This window comes from Homarus americanus, unplaced genomic scaffold (genome assembly GCF_018991925.1).
Source record: "Homarus americanus isolate GMGI-L3 unplaced genomic scaffold, GMGI_Hamer_2.0 scaffold20930, whole genome shotgun sequence".
NCBI lineage: Eukaryota > Metazoa > Arthropoda > Malacostraca > Decapoda > Nephropidae > Homarus > Homarus americanus.
In genome coordinates, this window is record NW_024748502.1 from 10,367,652 (window position 1) to 10,387,357 (window position 19,706).

At 43.4% G+C, this 19,706-nt stretch overlaps 1 protein-coding gene across 1 annotated transcript; it reads right to left on the reverse strand.

Annotated features, from left to right (window-relative positions):
• Nucleotides 1-4,916: 4,916 nt before the first annotated feature.
• Nucleotides 4,917-19,019, reverse strand: LOC121880300 (sodium-dependent dopamine transporter-like). The gene is made up of 3 exons (XM_042387457.1): nucleotides 18,731-19,019; nucleotides 18,490-18,561; nucleotides 4,917-5,057 (listed from the first exon to the last, which is right to left on the reverse strand). The coding sequence occupies exons 1-3, from the start codon at nucleotides 18,956-18,958 to the stop codon at nucleotides 4,917-4,919; spliced, it is 441 nt and encodes a 146-aa protein (XP_042243391.1). The 5' UTR covers nucleotides 18,959-19,019.
• Between the last annotated feature and the right edge of the window lie 687 nt (nucleotides 19,020-19,706).

A 19,706-nucleotide genomic window follows, 5' to 3' on the forward strand; every position in this document is an offset into this window, starting at 1 on the left:
AGGTGCCTCTATGTGACCCATGTCTCGCTGCCATATAGAGGGTGGAGAGGACCACTGATCGATATACGTGTAACTTTGTAGATAATTTCAGCTCCCTACAGCTGAAGACACTGTTTCGAAGTTTGCCAAAGGCTTCAGATGCACATCTGAACCTATGCTGAATCTCTTCATCGGTGCCCACGGTGGTGGACAGGTGGGAGCCGAAATACCGAAAGTGGGTAACATTAGAGAGCAGAACCGCTAAGCTGGATGAATGGTGGAGGTGTGGCTGAACCAGGGGCAGGTTGAAAGAGAATCTGAGTCTTCTGTACATTTACCTAAAGGCCGAAGTGTGCAAACACATATGCGTAGGTGCCCAGGATATCCTGTGTGTTGCGTTCAATGTGAGCGACAAGGGTAAGGTCGTCTGCATGCTGAAAATCAGTAATGGAAGCTGCTGACATCTTTGCTCCTGCCTGGAGTCGTCTTATGTACTTGATGTCCACCCCGCCGGCTAAATTGGCACTGGCACGAGTAAGGAAGGCAACCAAGAAAGTGAAAAGGAGAGTTGGTGCTAGTACACATCCTTGTTTAACCCCCCGTTTGGATGGAAAGAGCTCAGACTGGGTGTCATTGTGCAGGACACTGCCGCTCATGCCATCGTGGAGTTGTCTCACAATGGCGATGAATTTTGATGGGCAGTCAAAACGGCTGAGGGTCCACCAGGGGGCTTCCCTGTTGACCGAGTCGAAGGCCTTGGTTAGGTCGATGAAAGCCATGTACATGCTGTTCCCAGCACTTTTCCTGTATCTGACGGGCAGCAAATATCATATCAGTGGTACCACGTGATGGTCTAAAGCCACATTGAGGTTCTGGAAAGAAATTTTCCGCCTCAGGAAGAAGTCTGTTTCGGAGGACTCGGGCAATAATCTTGCCAGCTATGGACAGGAGCGAGATCCCATGGCAGTTGCCACAGTCTGACCGATCTCCCTTGTTCTTATAAATATTGACGATGGAGGCGTCTTTAGGAGCTTGGGGAATTTCCTCTCTTTCCCATATATTCTCCAGGAGACAGTGTAGACGGCTGGTAAGCAGAGGTCCTCCTGCTTTATACACCTGAAGCTTTGTTATTTTTCATCTGTTTGATGGCAGTAGCTACCTTATCCAGGGATGGAGAATAGCTGAGGTGGATCAGCTCTGGATGCTGAGGGACCTCCTGGATAGTCAGGATATCCACATCGGTGTTTTGGTTGAGCAGCAAATGAGAGCGCTCTATTCACTGGTGAAGGATGCCTTCATCGTCTTTCATTATGAAGTTACCGTCGGGTGAGCGGAGGGGGGCTGCGCCACGAGTGATAGCCCATAAAATGTTTCAGTGGAATTGAAAAATTCGCGCATCTTGTGCTGATCTGCAAATTTTTGTGTTTCACATTCTTTATTTTTAAACCAGTCGTTCTTTAGATTGCAAAGTTCCCTCTGGGCCGCTGCTTTCTTCTTGCGGAAGGTATCAGCTTTGGTCCGAGACTGAAGGTTATTCTGCCAGTCAGTTAAAGCAGCACGTTTATCATCGACGAGTACATTGATTGCCTGGTCATTTTCATCAAACCAGTCCTGGTGTATTCTTTCGATCTGGCTGAGGGTCTCTCTGCAGGTTTTTGTCATGACAGTGTCGAGAATATCCCATTCAGCACTGAGATTTGGGTTTTGTTGTCGGGTTGTTTTTATCAGCTCATGTTCTTGCTGCTCTCTGAAAACATGTGGACGCTTAGTGTTAAAAACTCTTTTGGAGGCTTGCTGCCTATGCCGTTTTGGGGGCGACATGAAGTGATAGCTTGTCTCTGACAAGCTGATGATCAGTGTCGCACTGGTCTGAGACACATATGGCTCAGACAATGATGTAGTCAATGAGATGCCAGTGTTTGGATCGTGGGTGTTGCCACAAACCCTTGAACTTGTCGGCCTGCCTAAGCAAGGTATTTGTGAGAGTGAGGTTGTGTGCAGCAACCTTACTGGGGAGGAGTAGGCATAGTCCATTTCCCCTATGGTTCCCTGCCAAATCTCAGCATCACTGCCAACTCTGGCATTGAAGTCACCAAGGGGCACAATCTTATCTTTTTGGGGATAGAGGTTAGCACTCCTTCGAGGTCGGCGTAAAAGGCCCCCTTGATGTTTTCCTCTGCATCCAGTGTTGGGGCGATTGCACTGATCAAAAAGGCTTAACGTGAGTGATTCAGTGGGACTCGGAGCGTCATAAGGAGCTCGTTGATCCCAATAGGCATTTCAATTAGCCTGTGTAGGATGCGTAGGCGGATGGCAAAGCCAACTCCATAAATGTGGTTTCTCTCTGCAGCAGGCTAACCCTTCCAGAAGAAGGTATAGCCAGACCCCCGTTCTGTGAGTTAACCCTCGTCTGGGAGCCGGGACTCACTAATGGCTGCTATGTCAATGTTATACCTAGCCAGCTCTTTTGCCATAAGGGCAGTTCTTCTTTCAGAACGCTTACTTGTGCTAGTATCCAAAAGGTTCCTGACATTCCATGCAGCGACCATAAGAGGTTGTATAGTTGGATTTTGTTTGGATCTGTGATTAGGATTGTGTTTTTGACTGCGGTTGCCCAGTCAGTTTTTTTTTTCTTTTGGCAGGCTATGTTTAGGGCACCTTTTCTAGCCCATTGCCCCATTACCCATGTGGGGTGAGCAGAGTGGCTCCTCGAAAGGGCTGCTCAGTCACACAGACGGGACCGGATTGCACTGCTGCCTAGATCTCAGTGCATAAACGACCATCTTATCTGTGGTGCCCATGTGCAGAGTTGTGACTAGAGACTCCAGGCAGTCATCACTGCCTGTCCCCTTCGCCACTCGTCCGTCGCCATAGGACTTTTGGGAAAAAAAGGGGTTTTCATAATGATGATAGGTATGATGAGCTGGAAGATGGCTGCGCATGAGTTGATTTACGTGATGAGGCAGGCTGCAAACACACATCTTGGCTCTCCCTTTTCCTGATCCAGTGGTGCAAGTGTTGCAATGACTGGGGAGAGGGAAAGTTGCAAAGGACTGTGGATAGCCCAGTTTGTTGGGTTTTGCCTTAGTAGCCAGTCCATCATGCATTGCCTTCATCCACCAGTATAGTCATTGGGTTCCCATGGTGGTCACCTCCTCCGCCTATACTGCCGTTGGGGTCTTATTGGAACTCGCTAAGCATGTCTGCCTGATGCGGGGCTCTACCGCAGATTTTTCGTTCAGGGTTTACCCCCGTAGCCTTATACCAACCAAGGTTAATCCGCAAGGGAGCAGGTCAATGATTGGTAGGCACCAGGACGTGTCCACATGCCAGTGGGCCTATGCGTCGTCCCTCTGGGGCCCACTGCTACTCCGAGATCCCCTGCTGGTCTAGCCTGGGCCGACGAGGCACCCAGTTACCGTGTGTTGCCACGAGGAGGCACAGCTTGAGTCTTGATGGTGAAGAGGCTGTGTACTGGCCCGGGAAGGCCTATACAGGTCGCTTCCCTGTTCGCCACAAGGGCTAGCCAGCGGCGGTAGCTGAAAGCAAAGGGAAGCAAACAGTACTTGCACCTTAACACTAACATAATGATGCCACACTAGACTCATTTCACCACCCTGTGTGCACACACACACACACACACACACACACACGAAGTTCGTGTTTTCTTCTTTCCTTGTGGTTTTCAGCATATACCTAGATCACGCGCACCTACAGTGATTTACTTGCATATATATATATATATATATATATATATATATATATATATATATATATATATATATATATATATATATATATATATATATATATATATATATATATGTGTGTGTGTGTGTGTGTGTATATATTTATTTATTTATTTATAGGCGTCTGACGAGACATATAATAACATCCTCGAGCGGCCGAGAAGTCAGTGGACCGTTTCTGCTCAGAGTGTAAAGAACAAGCCAAGTAGTGATAATTGAAGACAATTGTTGTGCAAGTATTATGGAATTGTTGTAAGAAATATAAAGTTAAAAAACCTAAGGATTTGCACAATGGTAGTTTGCCGACTATATATTTGAAGTGAGAAGTCCAGCTGTGAAGACATTTACCCTGTGAACAATGTTGTGAAGAACTAGTTATTATTAAAGAAGACTACAGTGTACAAGCATGTTTTTGTGACCTGGTGGAAATCTACCTGCCTGTTGTTTGTCTGCACACTGATACCGGTCTTCGGGAAATTACCGGAGACTGGTGGGACAGCCAGTGGTAATTCGACGACACTTGTGATATATGCAGTATACTGCTTCTGTACATACTACCTGGCCGCTGGTAACCAGCGGTGGAAGCGGCAAAAGGAAGGTCGTAACAATATATTTTGTTATACTTATGAGAAGGATTTTAAACCATCTAAACCTCTTATGCAGGGCAATTTAGTTGGGATTCTGTTTTGGCCATTAAATTTTAAGTTGGTATAAAATAATCCAAGAAATATAACATACTGTGTATTATTAGGACGGCATTCGACAACCTCTGTCGTCCAGTAACGGTTAGTAATGCAGTTTAAGTCTATTATAGTCCCTTTGTTATTTGCTTGCACTAGGGAATGCCATTGAATCAGTGCATAGACTACTCTCATTTAATTTTTAGAGAGCAAGCATGAGTAAATGTTCAAAGTGTAGGGCCTCGTCTTTTACTCGGCCTATTACCGCGGGTTGCACTCATTTCACTAATAACTCATATAGGAGTAAACCACTATTCTAAATTCCTGACAAATGTTAATTTTGAATTCTAAATTAACAAATGTAGAGTGATGAAAGGAGGTAGTTTTAATGAAGACAGAACGGAGTAAATTAAGTGCATCAGATATCCGGGAGAGGATGTTTCAGCAAATATATGTGATGGAGTAATAGGTAAACTGTAATATGTATGAACATATTACATACTATATTCTATATTTGATCACACTGGTACTCACTCTTGTCAATGTGGGTGGAGGGTGAAAGCAAGCCCTGGTAGGGGAAGACAGCTAGGCACAGCACCATAGCCACCAGCAAGTTGGCCGTCACCGCTGTGTATGCGTCCATACGGATCTGTAAGTACAGGATACTTTTATCATAAATTAAAAACTTAATATAATTTAACTTTGCTAAATATAACGTAAACTAACTTATTACAACGTAAAATTAAGTAATGAAGTTAACATGAGATAACATGAGATATGGTATAATATACTGTAATGTAAACTAGCAATAGCTTCATAGCATAAACTAGAGTCCTTGTATACAGAGAGTAGCGACTTGATTAAATATTGAACTATTTACAATGGGAGTAAATAAACAAAATAATTTGTATGTTTATCTACACTCACTAACACAGGGATACCTAGTATGGGCTAGGACCCAAAAAATAATTTACTGGTACCACCCGAGGTGGCAAATTCTAGTTGCTCTTTTCTATTTGCTATACATCTCTAGTTTACGTTTTGATATGATATAACCTTTGCAGGATCAACGTCCCTACTAAGTTATGTCCTCTGTGATATTACCACATCTCAATGGTGGTTAATTAATTAATAATCACCCAAGAATAGCTGTGATAGATCTTTCTTCATAGTCTAAGTAATAATATCCTAGAAATAGAACAATCAGGCATCGAAAATATAAAAAAATTCTAGATATACAGGATGTAATTAGATTTGCTGATATTTCAATCTTTTTTTTTCAAAATAAGAGTGCTCTTGATTATAGACTTGAATATTTATGGCTTAAACTTAAAACAGAAAATATAATTTGACTACAATACATCGTAATCTTATGCAATACAGAAATACAATACAGCATTATCTTAATACAATAAAGAATAAATAAAATACAATACAGCAAATCAAAAACTGCAACAATACAGCATAATATAGCTTAAAACACAGGGTCTTCCAAACCAAAGTATGATGAACAGTTATCAAAGAATAACATTTATAATTCATCATTGGACTACATATCGGTCATCTTCAGAGTTTCCGAGCTCAACAGGAGATTCTTCCTCTTGCTTCTGGTTAGAACAGGTCTGTCCGTTTTAGCCCATTGGCAAAACAGGGGGAGTTTGGCAGTTTGCAGGAACGCACGCACTTGCAGGCTAAAAATGCCAAGATCATATGTTGTGCCGGTGGCGTGCGCATCCAGTGGGTGGCTAGCTTGCCGGACAGTATTAACACCTTCTGGCTTCCATTCAGCTACAGGCAGTCCGGCATTCGTCATTCTCAGTCTTTTCTCATCAGAGAATAGTAGCTCAAACCTCCATTGCAGCAGTGTTTCCTCTTTTTGTCCGCACTTCTTATTCGGCCTGACTCCTCTCCATTGCTCTCTTGAAGAGTTGCGAGTGCACACCTCTCTCGTAACGATGCGAGCACACACCTCTCTTGTAGCGTTGCGAGTGCACACCTCTCTTGTAGTTTTGCGAGTGCACACCTCGCTTGTACTGTTGCGAGCACACACCTCTCTTGTAGCGTTGCGAGTGCACACCTCTCTTGTAGCGATGCGAGCACATACCTCTCTTGTAGCGTTGCGAGTGTACACCTCTCTTGTAGTTTTGCGAGTGCACACCTCGCTTGTACTGTTGCGAAAACACACCTTTCCTGTAGCGTTGCGAGCGCACACCTCGCTTGTAGCGTTGCGAGCACACACTTCACTTGTAGCGTTGCGAGTGCACACCTCGCTTGTAGCGTTGCAAAGTGCACACCTCTCTTGTAGCGTTGTGCGTGCACACCTCGCTTGTAGTGTTGCGAGTGCACACCTCGCTTGTAGCCTTGTGAGGGCACACCTCTTTTGTACCGTTGTGAGTGCACTCCCCTCTTGTAGCGTTGCGAGCGTACACCTCTCATGTAGCCTTTTGAGCGTATGCCTCGCTTGTACTGTTGCGAGCGCACACCTCTCTTGTAGCGTTCGAGTGCACGCCTCTCTTGTAGTGTTGCGAGCACACACGAGGCTTGTAGCGTTGCGAGCACGCACCTCGCTTATAGCGTTGTGAGCCCACACCTCTCTTGTAGAGTTAAGAGTGCACACCTCTCTTGTATCTTTGCGAATGCACACCTCGCTTGTAGAGTTGCGAGCACACACCTCGCTTGTAGCGTTGCGAGCACACACCTCTCTTGTAGCGTTGCGAGTGCACGCCTCTCTTGTAGTGTTGCGAGCACACACGAGGCTTGTAGCGTTGCAAACACACACCGCTCCTGTAGCGTTGCGAGTGCACACTTCTCTTGTAGCATTGCATGCACACACCTCTCTTGAAGCGTTGCGAGCACACACCTTGCTTCTAGCGTTGCGAGCACACACCTCGCTTGTAGCGTTGCGAGCACGCACCTCGCTTGTAGCGTTGTGAGCCCACACCTCTCTTGTAGAGTTAAGAGTGCACGTCTCTCTTGTAGTGTTGCGAGCACACACGAGGCTTGTAGCGTTGCGAACACACACCGCTCCTGTAGCGTTGCGAATGCACAACTCTCTTGTAGCGTTGCGAGCACACACGAGGCTAGTAGCGTTGCGAGCACACACCTCTCTTGTAGCATTGCGATTGCACACCTCGCTTATAGCGTTGCGAGTGCACACTTCTCTTGTAGCGTTGCGAGTGCACACTTCGCTTGTAGCATTACGAGTACACACCTCTCTTGTAGCGTTGCGAGTGCACACCTCTCTTGTAGCGTTGCGAGTGCACACTTCTCTTGTAGCGTTGCGAGTACACACCTCTTTGTAGCGTTTGAGCGCACAGTAGCAGTGCACACTCTCGCTTGTACTGTTTCAGCACACACTCTTGGCACGAGTGCACACCTCTCTTGTAGCATTACGAGTACACACCTCTCTTGTAGCGTTGCGAGTGCACACTTCTCTTGTAGCGTTGCGAGTGCACACCTCGCTTGTACTGTTTCCAGCACACACCTCTCTTGTGGCTGTGCGAGTGCACACTTCTCTTGTAGCGTTGCGAGTGCAAACCTCGCTTGTACTGTTTCCAGCACACACCTCTCTCGTAGCGTTGCGAGTGCACACCTCTCTTGTAGCATTACGAGTACACACCTCTCTTGTAGCGTTGCGAGTGCACACCTCTCTTGTAGCGTTGCGAGTGCACACCTCTCTTGTACTGTTTCCAGCACACACCTCGCTTGTAGCATTACGAGTGCGCACCTCGCTTGTAGCATTACGAGTACACACCTCTCTTGTACCGTTGCGAGTGCACACCTCGCTTGTAGCGAGTGCACACCTCTCTTGTACTGTTTCCAGTACACACCTCGCGTTGCGAGTGCACACCTCGCTTGTACTGTTTCCAGCACACACCTCTTTTGTAGCGTTGCGAGTGCACACTTCTCTTGTAGCGTTGCGAGTGCACACCTCGCTTGTACTGTTTCCAGCACACACCTCGCTTGTAGCGTTGCGAGCGTACACCTCTCTTGTAGCATTGCTAGCACACACCTCTCTTGAAGCATTGTGAGCGCACACCTCTCTTGTAGCTTTGTGAGGGTACACCTCTCTTGGAGCGTTGTGAGTGCACTCCTCTCTTGGAGCCTTGTGAGCGAACACCTCTCTTGTAGCGTTACGATTGCACACCTTTCTTGTACCGTTGTACGCGTACACCTCTCTCGTAGCGTTGCGAGTGCACACCTCGCTTGTAGCATTACGAGTACACACCTCTCTTGTAGCGTTGCGAGTGCACACCTCTCTTGTAGCGTTGCGAGTGCACATCTCTCTTGTAGCGTTGCGAGTGCACACTTCTCTTGTAGCGTTGCGAGTGCACACCTCGCTTGTAGCATTACGAGTACACACCTCTCTTGTAGCATTACGATTACACACCTCTCTTGTAGCGTTGCGAGTGCACACTTCTCTTGTAGCGTTGCGAGTGCACACCTCGCTTGTACTGTTTCCAGCACACACCTCTCTTGTGGCTGTGCGAGTGCACACTTCTCTTGTAGCGTTGCGAGTGCAAACCTCGCTTGTACTGTTTCCAGCACACACCTCGCTTGTAGCATTACGAGTGCACACCTCTCTTGTAGCATTACGAGTACACACCTCTCTTGTAGCGTTGCGAGTGCACACCTCTCTTGTAGCGTTGCGAGTGCACACCTCTCTTGTAGCGTTGCGAGTGCACACCTCTCTTGTACTGTTTCCAGCACACACCTCGCTTGTAGCATTACGAGTGCGCACCTCGCTTTTAGCATTACGAGTGCACACCTCTCTTGCAGCATTACGGGTACACACCTCTCTTGTACCGTTGCGAGTGCACACCTCTCTTGTAGCGTTGCGAGTACACACCTCTCTTGTACCGTTGCGAGTGCACACCTCTCTTGTACTGTTTCCAGCACACACCTCGCTTGTAGCATTGCGAGTGCACACTTCTCTTGCAGCGTTGCGAGTGCACACCTCGCCTGTACTGTTTCCAGCACACACCTCGCTTGTAGCGTTACGAGCGTACACCTCTCTTGTAGCATTGCTAGCACACACCTCTCTTGAAGCATTGTGAGCGCACACCTCTCTTGTAGCTTTGTGAGGGTACACCTCTCTTGTAGCGATGTGAGTGCACTCCTCTCTTGGAGCCTTGTGAGCGAACACCTCTCTTGTAGCGTTACGATTGCACACCTTTCTTGTACCGTTGTACGCGTACACCTCTCTTGTAGAGTTGCGAGTGCACGCCTCTCTTGTAGTGTTGCGAGCACACACCTCTCTTGTAGCGTTGAGAGTGCACACCTCTTGTAGCGTTGCGAGGGCACACCTCTCTTGTAGTGTTGCGAGTGCACGCCTCTCTTGTAGTGTTGCAAGCACACACCTCTCTTGTAGCGTTGAGAGTGCACACCTCTTGTAGCGTTGCGAGTGCACACCTCTCTTGTAGCATTATTAGCAAACACCTCGCTCGTAGTGTTGCGAGCACACAACTCTCTTGTAACGTTGTGAACGCACGCCTCTTCTGTAGCGTTGCTAATGCACACCTTGCATGAACTGCGAGGCCAGCTTATTCTTAGCTTTCACATGACGTCACATACTCTAATTATGCAAAGCGTCTATTCCAACAAGTAAATGCCTTCGTTAGGTATTGGTGAATAGATGGAGCAATTTGTCTAAGGTATGTCGTGTTAACAGGTAACATAGGTCCCCTAACAATGTTTTCTCTGCTCTCAACATTGTATTCGTTTAAATTATTTTACTTGTCCTAAATGACACAAACAAGTGTTATAAATATTCACAGCTTGCCAGCATAATATTTGCTTTAATATTGCCAATGATCGAGTTTGTTTACGTGTTCCACTCTGTGTGTTTGAACTGATAATGTCGAAAACAGTACAGTACAGTACAGTACAGTACAGTCAAGGTCATGTAGAGAGGTCGGACAGCACGCAGGTATGGTACGAGGCGGGCGGGAGTGATGACATCATCTGATCTACGCCTGGTGGCCCCGGAGTCTGCCCTCACTACAACAACCCAACCCGCGACCCATCTACAGTATGTCCGCCACAGTGATCCACCTTAGATTAAAACTTAGATAATATAAATTCACATTTAACAAGTCATAATCTAGTGAGTCCATAACGTAATACAGTATAAGATTTTAATAAACTTGTAATTGTTAAATCAATCTAGTCATTGTCTACTAAAATAACCATTGTGCAACCTCATCCTAAATCCTAGGTTAGCTTAGTTAGCCAACAAACTCTGTAATATGTTAAACAAGGGGTGTTGCCCCCCTCTGTTTAACTCATTAAACTTCTTTTCCAACCTTTCCCCCCACGACTATATGTTGTGACTTCTCTATCCCTTATGTCTGGCTGTGCCTTGAGCCCCACCATGCCTTCCATTCATTCCCCACCTTAACCTAAAAAAAAAAAAAAAAGATCAGCTGATCCACCTTCCCTGCGTCTCCTTGTCCTTGACAAGTTGACCCCAGTCTGACCCGGGCCATTTGCATGTACAGTACACACTACTGTCTGAGGCATTCAATATAATATTTTGTGACGTGGTACATTTTCATTGAACTGGCCTCAATGCTGCATATATGCCGAGAAATTGCTCAGTATATGGATGCAATAACACAAGGAAAAAACCCAGCAGGATTAAGCATTAAATATTTCCGCTTTCCAAATAAAAACAATTTAGACAGTGGTAGGTTTATACCTGTTGTCGAGCTGATGACATCAATGCAGACAGTGCAGTGGTGTGCTCAATACATTTTAAGGAATGTGATTTATAGGGTTGTAGGTTGTACAAAATGCTCCAGAAGTCTTTTAATCTTCAATTCATTCTAACTGGAAAACTAAATCAAGATTGTCTGGAGCATTTGTTTGGGTGCATAAGACAGATACATGGAACCTACGACCACCCAAAGTTATGAATTTTAAGATCAGGCTCAAGAAGTTACTTCTGGGAAAAGTCGTTTCACTAATTTCTGAGAAATCTAACACAACTAATGATAATTTTGACTGCTTGTCAAGAAATAATGGTCTTAGACAAACAAATGATAAAGGTACACCTTTCAATGAAACTCTATATAACTAATCACTATTTCAAAGACTTGGATATTGGCAATGAAGTAGAAAAAGAGTTAAGTGATGAGTTTGATGAAAACCTAGGAGAGTGTATAAACCCTGACAAAAATGCAAGTAAAACAATAGATTTAGTCATAGAAGAGGAAACTCTTAGGTACGTTGGTGGCTATATTGTAAGAAAAATTTACGTGAAATACTCTCACTTAGGCCAGAAAGTCACTGAGTAAACATCCATGACCAAAACACGGATAGAAGGAATAAACAGAGGTGAACCGTATGTTCCTTCTGACACTCTATTTTCTCAAGTAACCATTAGGAGAGACGTATTTAAGGCTGTACATTGGGACACTCTTAAGGTGGGGAAAGACTGTTTCAAAACAATTGTGTCTGAGATAGGAAGTGTTGGAGTTGATGTACCCTATGATATTCTATCCCTCTTTGCCAAAATGTGTGTTCTTTAGAATTTGGAAACTGAACAGTAGTATTAGGATAAATAAGAAAAAAGTAAGAATTGTAGAAGTGAAAAAAGAAAATTTATGAAAATATCAAAATGACAGTAGGAAAAACAGATTGCCTTGGGTTACAGTTGATGCAAATCATATAAGTTATTTATTTATAACCTATGTGTGTAAATAAAATATAAGTTATCATGATATATTTATTCCCCTTTTAGATGCATACACACTAATACGGAACATTTCAGAGGAGGCAGTTATGAACTCAAGTGCACAGATAAATTGCACTGAAATAAACGTAAGAATTTCAGGACATTAGTAAGAATATTCAAATAATACCAGCGCTCCTTCCCTCCACAATAAGGGCGAAAGTTGCCACACCCTTTATGACACCCTTTTAGATAGCCTCTCTTACTATAGCTAAATCTTTCTCCTTCTTTCCGAGCTAAGCCCCCTATACCAGGATATAGGAAACGGGTTATGATGATGATGATACTGTATAGATAGACAGACGAATGGAGAGAGGGAGCGGGCCAGCCAGCTATAGTTCACGTGACGTCACCGCGCAGAGGGAGCGTAAACTAGATCACTGTCCATCAGACCTGTCTACATTGACCTTGGTCTGTCCTTACTTTTTTCCATGGACGGTCTGGTACGTCATGCATGTATTATAGTGGCTTCGGGGCTTGTCTGCTAGCTGAAAAACACAAATGTCACATGATCCTATGTACTGCCTAATCTCAGAAGACATGCTGGGCCAGAAAATCAGCTCCCTGGCTCGTCTCAGAGATGAGTCTATTCCTGAATGGCTCGCATATACAGAAGTTTGCGTTTAATTTCACCCCTATGTGTGCTGGGAATTATAACCTTCTCTACCCGCAACAACACACCATCTTGAATATTTATCTCTGAAGCTGAAATAAGGTGACACACTCACAAGAACATCACTTTTTTTATGCCTGGTTTGTAAGGAGTGTCAGTCAAGGTATGAATCGACAGCATGATTTCCCGAGGTTCATCGGAACTCTAAATAAGGCATCAGCCACGGGAATGTCTTTGCCTGATTTGTGTCATAATTTATAGTGATACTCTTGAGTTCTCATTAGCATTCCTTTAAACGTTTGAGAGCCCGAGACAGAGGCTTGTCTCTAATATTAACAAGAGGTTTGTGATCTGTAACACATTAACGAAGTGACCGTATGTGTAATGATGAAATTTCTCCAGACCATAGACTACTGGAAACATTTCTTTTTCTATTAGTGCATAGTTCCTCTCTGCATCACTTAGAGACTTACTTGCGAAAGTAACAGGTTTTCCTTCCTGCAGAAGCACTGAGCCAAGACCATTTCATTAGCATCATTCTCAAGAATTAACTCATCTATTAGGGTCACAGAACACCAGCAGAGATTTATCAGCTATCATGCCTTTAAATTTCTGAAAAACCTGCTCTTGTGCACTGGACCAGCACCAGGGTACATAATTTTTCAACAGATGTAAAACACCACACACATTAGGTAGGAATATGGACACATAATTAACCAGACCTAGGAATGATCCGAAGCTAGTTTGGATTCTGGAGTTGGGAAATCCTTAATTACTTTAACTTTTTCAGGATCAGGTTGAAGACCCTCTTTGATTATTTGATGTCCCATGCACGTTAAAGAGTCACTCCGCAACTCAATCTTGTCTTTGTTAAGCTGGATAATTTTCTCTCTACAACATTTGAGAATTTTGTTTAGGTTTGCATCGTGTTCCATTGTATCGGCCCCATGTATTATGACATCGTCAGCAATGCACAGACAACTCCCTTCAAACCTGCTAGTGCCTCAAGTAATCGCTTCTGAAAAATTTCTGAGGATACATTAAGCCCTTTAAGCCCAAAAGGAGTATCGAGCTTCACATGCTAAAAGCCAGATGCCAAGTCGACTTGAGAATACTCTAGACTGGCCCAATTCATGAAGGGCGTCCTAAAGAATAGGAAGTGTATAATGTTCCGTCTGAAGGGCCTTATTCAGCTCTCTTGGGTCTTTGCAAACTCTGATTTTCCCATCCTTTTTGACTCACAACAACTTGACTCACCCAATAGGTTGGTTCCTCTACAGGTACAATTACACCCAGCTTAACTATTATAGTCTCTCTAGTTCTGCCTTTAGTTAGGATTCATGGATTTTGGGCATGCGTCTGTCAGGCATAATTACAGGTTTAATATTTGGGTCAACTTTGATGGGCTGTACACCAGGGAGGGTTCTTAGAGTGCTCTTCATCACATCCAAATACTCATCTTCTAGTTTGATATTGTACACTTACTCAAAGTTACCCTCCTTTACTTCCACCAGTCCCGTTTGTTGACTCGCATTCATCCCTATAAGTGGTGTAAGATTCTCTTTAAAGACAATGAAATCAAAAGAATATTTCTGATCAGTTACAAGGTAGTACATAATTCCGAGTGCATATACCAAGTGGAACCTGACTGCCTTGCTTCCAGGTCTTAAGGACTCTATTTGTAGATTTGACATGTTTGACAAAACTGAGGGGTAGAGTATTCACAGTAGAACCAGTGTCAATCTGAAAGCCTATCTCTTTACTCCCTATCACAATCATACACTAAGCTTCCTTGTGATTGTTGTCATGTGATCTTGGTTTAGAGAACACTGAATAAATAAAGTGAGTAGCTGGCTTTGTTGAGGAAGATCCAGACTCAGATGTGTCACTCACATTATAGATCTTATGCCTTCTCTTATTCTTTACCTCTCTATTTTGGCTACACTGACTTTTCTGTGATTTACACACATTAGCAAAATGATTAATGAGACCACATGATACACACTTTTTGCCATATGCAGGGCATTTCTCTTTTACGAGAGCATGTTTATAACCACAAAACTTGCAGTGTTTCTTAGGTTTCTTATATACCACTTTCCCTCTGTCATTCTTCTCCATATGACCTCTGTTCTCCTGTGTTAGCTTATTTACTGTGTCTGGTCTTATCATTCTGTTCTGAGCTGTTGTATTTTCGGCAGTTTGCATATGTCGATATATTTCTCCAGTTAAGTTTGCAATCTTGAGTCTATTCACTGACCATTAACGGCAAGCAGCTGTCACAGTAAGCACAAGTCTTACAAGAGACTTCATATTAGAGTAGAACTGCTGAAAAGTTTTACCTTCAGCCTGGTTTTTACTGTTAAATACAAACTTTTCATATATCTCATTTACTTTTCCTATGGCATACTCCTCAAATTTTTCAATAATCTTCTTGACAGTTCTCTCTGATTCCTCAGTTGTGAATACAAAATTAATGAACATTTTAAGAGCATCATTAGCCAGAACATGCTTGAACAAAGCTACATTGTACCACCTTGTCACGCTATATTGAACCAAGTGACAGTGGTTGTAGTGGCTTCATACCAGGTATAGGGTTGAGCGACATTATGATTAAGTAATTAACTTGAGGTTTGAGTTGTCTTCACCGCAGCACAGCAGTTACGGTAGATCGGTACAGCGATTATCACAGCAGGTAGGTGAACACAACAGTCGTCGCCACCGCACGGTATTAACACCTACTGGCTTCCATTAAGCTATAGACAGCCTGGCATTCGTCCTCTCAGCCTTCTCTCACCAGAAAATAGTGGCACAAACCTCTGCTGCAGCAGTGTTTCCTCTTGTTGTTAGCACCTCTTATTCGGCCTGACTCCTCTCCATCATGTAATCCACCTGTTGCCACCATGTTACGAGTCGAGCAAGCAAGACACTAGGAATTGCTGGGTGATAATAATACGTGGAGAGAAGAGTCCTTTTGTTTACTCGGTGGCAGTGTCCCTTACAACATACAGTAACAAAAGAACACTGGGATGCGCAGTGCGCTTTATTTAAACTTATTTCACATAACTCGCTTTCGGTAGGGTCTGGTAGAGAAGGTTGACTGGTAACTGGCACGAAGAACATTCATAAAGAGGCTCTCTCTGCATGGTGGAAGGTGACTAGACTCAACTTCTCCCCGTTTGGCACAGAAGAGGTGGTAGCGCAGTTTGTTCACCTCATTGGTGCTGTTACTTGCTGCAAACATACGACAGAAGAACTAGCGGACCTTCTGAAACAGTTCTGGGGAGATATCCCATGACTGGCCAAGTTGGCTGAAAGTCTCTTGAAAGGCGATGTTCTTCTTCAGCAGGTTCAATGGCACCCAGCTTCCCATGATCAGTGAAGGTGCTCACGGAGTGACAGCCTGTAAAGGCATGTCATCCTATCAGGTTGTCACAGATGCTTTTCCTATTGCACTTCCTAGTTTGCTGGTGTCGATAAACCGTGTGCGGTTCTGTGTGCCACGCTTCAGGTAAATGGGGCAAGGGATGTCCTTGTGAAAGCCAAGGCAGAGGAACATGACATCAGTGTTCTCAGCTGTGACTATTACTGCTTTCGAGCCAGAATTCGCGGCATGCAATACATGTACCAGGAGACGTTTGTCACTTTCTTTTCGTATGGACTGTTATTCAGTAACATCTAAGCAATCATCTTCTGTCATCCTGTACCAGGCATCCTCACAGGTGCCATACGAGTACAGTGTCTTACTATTCAGCTACTTTCTTTGGCTTGGCAGTTTCCACTGTTCTAACCAGGAATTTGATGAGGCTGATCTTGTTGTCAGAACTGCACAAGAACTTTCTTCACTGCTGGATGTTGTACTCTCCTGCAATATTCTTGTATTGAACGGTTGTGCTTTCAGCTCCCGCTTACATTTCTCAGCATCTGTGATTTACGTCTCACGATAGATGTAAAAAACCACATCCATCCTCATTCAAGAACAGGTGTAAAGCAGCTTCTGCCAGATTTACGAATGTTTTGCTGTTGCCGTTCATTTTCTGCACCAGGCCCATCCCATTACTGATGCAAGTTCATGGTATGGGAATGTCTTCTGCAGTGGATACATTCTTCCCAAGTTCTGTGGTAAGTGCAGCCGTTTTGGTCTTTCGTTCACCAGTGCCCATGGTAGAGTGCCCAGTGAGTGGGACAGGACATCCCTCATTTGAACCAGGATCATTTAACCAAACAGCTTTCGGTCTGTCTTCAGAACCACCACATCCTGTTCTTTCTTTCCATGGACTCTCTTTGTAGTGACATTGGAGAATGTCTTCAACTTCAGGTTTGTCATCACGGTATGCTGAATTAATGCGCGACAGCCTCTCAGTTTAACTCGACCCTACAAACCCCTTTCGCAGAATCCTCGTTAATTAAACTATCGAGGAAACAGTAAACAAAGACACGCAGACCCCAAGGGGTCTATGGAGTTCAACATGAGGCCGGGAGCTATGATAGGCCAAGGCAGTTCAAAGTTGTCTTACCCAGACTCGCATGGGCCAGGGGTGAAGAAAGATGAAAGAGGTGTCGAGTCCCTGGTGGATCTGATGGAAAATAACTGGCTGAACCCAATGTCTCCAGAAGAGTCTGACCTGGCCAGCCTGTCCACGGGTAGCGTGGCTAAGAGTGTTTGATGGGCATCTGCGACATTTGGGCATAATAGTGTGGCAGGCATCGTGTATAATTCACAGATTAATTATGCTCCACACATAAATAAATACAAGATTATGTGTTAGGCACGTAGCTTGGCTACAAATAATGCATTTAGAAGATATTCATGCGTGTTACGGTGCATCTGTTTCAATAAATAAATAGGGAATATGATAATAATGACCATGTCATGATTAAGGTACCCGCAGGAAAAGGCATTAAGCTTCTCATTTAGTAAAGCTATCACATAGTTTTTTACTTATAGTGGATGGACAAATAAATTGTCACTATTGAACTTTTGCTACCTTGGGTGGTGCCGGTATCTGGCTAGGCCCATGGACTATCATAGTTAAAGGCTTTTTATTCATTAATATAGTAACAGTGAATATATTGGTAAATGTGTGCCTTTCCAATGTTTGACTACCATTTCATAGTACATGTACAATTACTGTAAATGCAGCAAAAAATCAGCTAAGTTACAACCACCAATGAAATGCACATATTTGAGACAAGAATTTAGTGTACATTTAATTTTTTCTTTTACTAAGTTTTCGCATTGCCATGTACTGTATTATACAATAAGTTATATTTATCTGCTCTTCATATTTTACAACAATGCTGATTGCGAAATCGCTTACAAACGCCGAGTAGGCGACTTATTGATTCATCTTGAATTGTTTACCCCCTTTTTTTAATAACATTTATATGGGGGCAGTATTTATTGGTGCAGTATTTAATATCACGGACACTAAGTGCACAGCTGCTTGGTGTACAGCTTTTAAAGAAATGCCTCAAAACTTTCTTACTACAGACAGTAGCTGGTCAGTGATAAGGAACTGCGAAGATAGATTACCGTAGACGAGTAATGAATACCGGTATATCAGTATGACGTGAAGGATACCAGCAACTGTATAAAAATTTGTGAGAGATGATGGTTGAATATTTCTACATAAAGTACAAGGTTAACCTAACGTTATGTGATGGTCGATAAAAACAGACATACACTTAGCCCGACATAAACAAAAGACAGTGTGGGAGGTGACTGTCACTTACCCTGTCCCTGAATCGCTTGTAGCTGGCCCGAGAGATGACTAGCCCCAAGGTTGGTCCCAGACTCCACATCACCTATCGTACACCAACACCCAGGTGAGGAAGATGGCCTTGATCAACATATTACGAGGTGCTAATAATTTAGATAAGAATCAGTATTGCATTAGAACAGAGGTGGCTATCAACCTGTAATAACTTTTGTAACATGAGAGCAACGGCGTCATTATAACGAGTCCTTTCAAACCTGTCCGAACGCGTCGAGCCAGATGTCGGGTCGGCCGAGGTCACTACTACTCCAGTTGAAGACGAACTGGAGACCGAGGTCACTCTGATCCATCTCCAGCCCGTTAACCATTAGGACAATGAGACCACATATGGTGACCAGAGACCACACCTTGGAGAACACACCGTCTCTCCACGCCTTCCCCAGTGACACCAGGAAGAGCAAACCCAACCACAGGAAGCCCTGCATCAGCGCCAGCTGCAGGTTGATAGCTCGCCCCTCGTCAGTGTGCAGGGCACCCACCACTGTATTCCTGCCGGGCGGACCACCACTTTTCTTATAATACTACGCAAAATTAACATCAATTGCTCATAAGTCACACAATAATACTATCCAATTATAAAATAGCCTATTTATACCAAAAGTAGGTTAGGTAAGATTATGTTATGTATGAAGTGAATGATACATATTTATTATGCTTATCTGTATGATCATTTATGGTCAGTCAGAGGTTTTTCCCCAAAATTCGTAGAAGCTATTGTTATTAGGCTACTATCCCTAATAATAATATATATATATATATATATATATATATATATATATATATATATATATATATATATATATATATATATATATATATATATATATATATATATATATATATATATATATATGGACTAAAAATAGAGAAAATGGGGGCTTCTGTCCATTATTTTTACTCTAAATAAGGGGGTTTTGTCATTCATTGCTTGAGGGGGCTTGTCCAATGGGGTTTTGTGTCCTAGGGGAGGGTTTTGTCCTGTTTTATTTCGTCCTACACTCATTTATATATATATATATATATATATATATATATATATATATATATATATATATATATATATATATATATATATATATATATATATATATATATATATATATATATATATATATATATATATATATATATATATATATGTGTGTGTGTGTGTGTGTGTGCATGTAAATCACT

Excerpts from the sequence above, each read along its gene's own strand:
- LOC121880300 (XM_042387457.1), bottom strand. The coding sequence starts at position 18,958 with ATGCAGGGCTTCCTGTGGTTGGGTTTGCTCTTCCTGGTGTCACTGGGG. Across the intron at positions 18,562-18,730 it reads GGCTCGACGCGTTCGGACAG|GTGATGTGGAGTCTGGGACC; the intron begins GTTTGAAAGGAC and ends GGTGTACGATAG. Across the intron at positions 5,058-18,489 it reads ACAAGCGATTCAGGGACAGG|ATCCGTATGGACGCATACAC; the intron begins GTAAGTGACAGT and ends CTGTACTTACAG.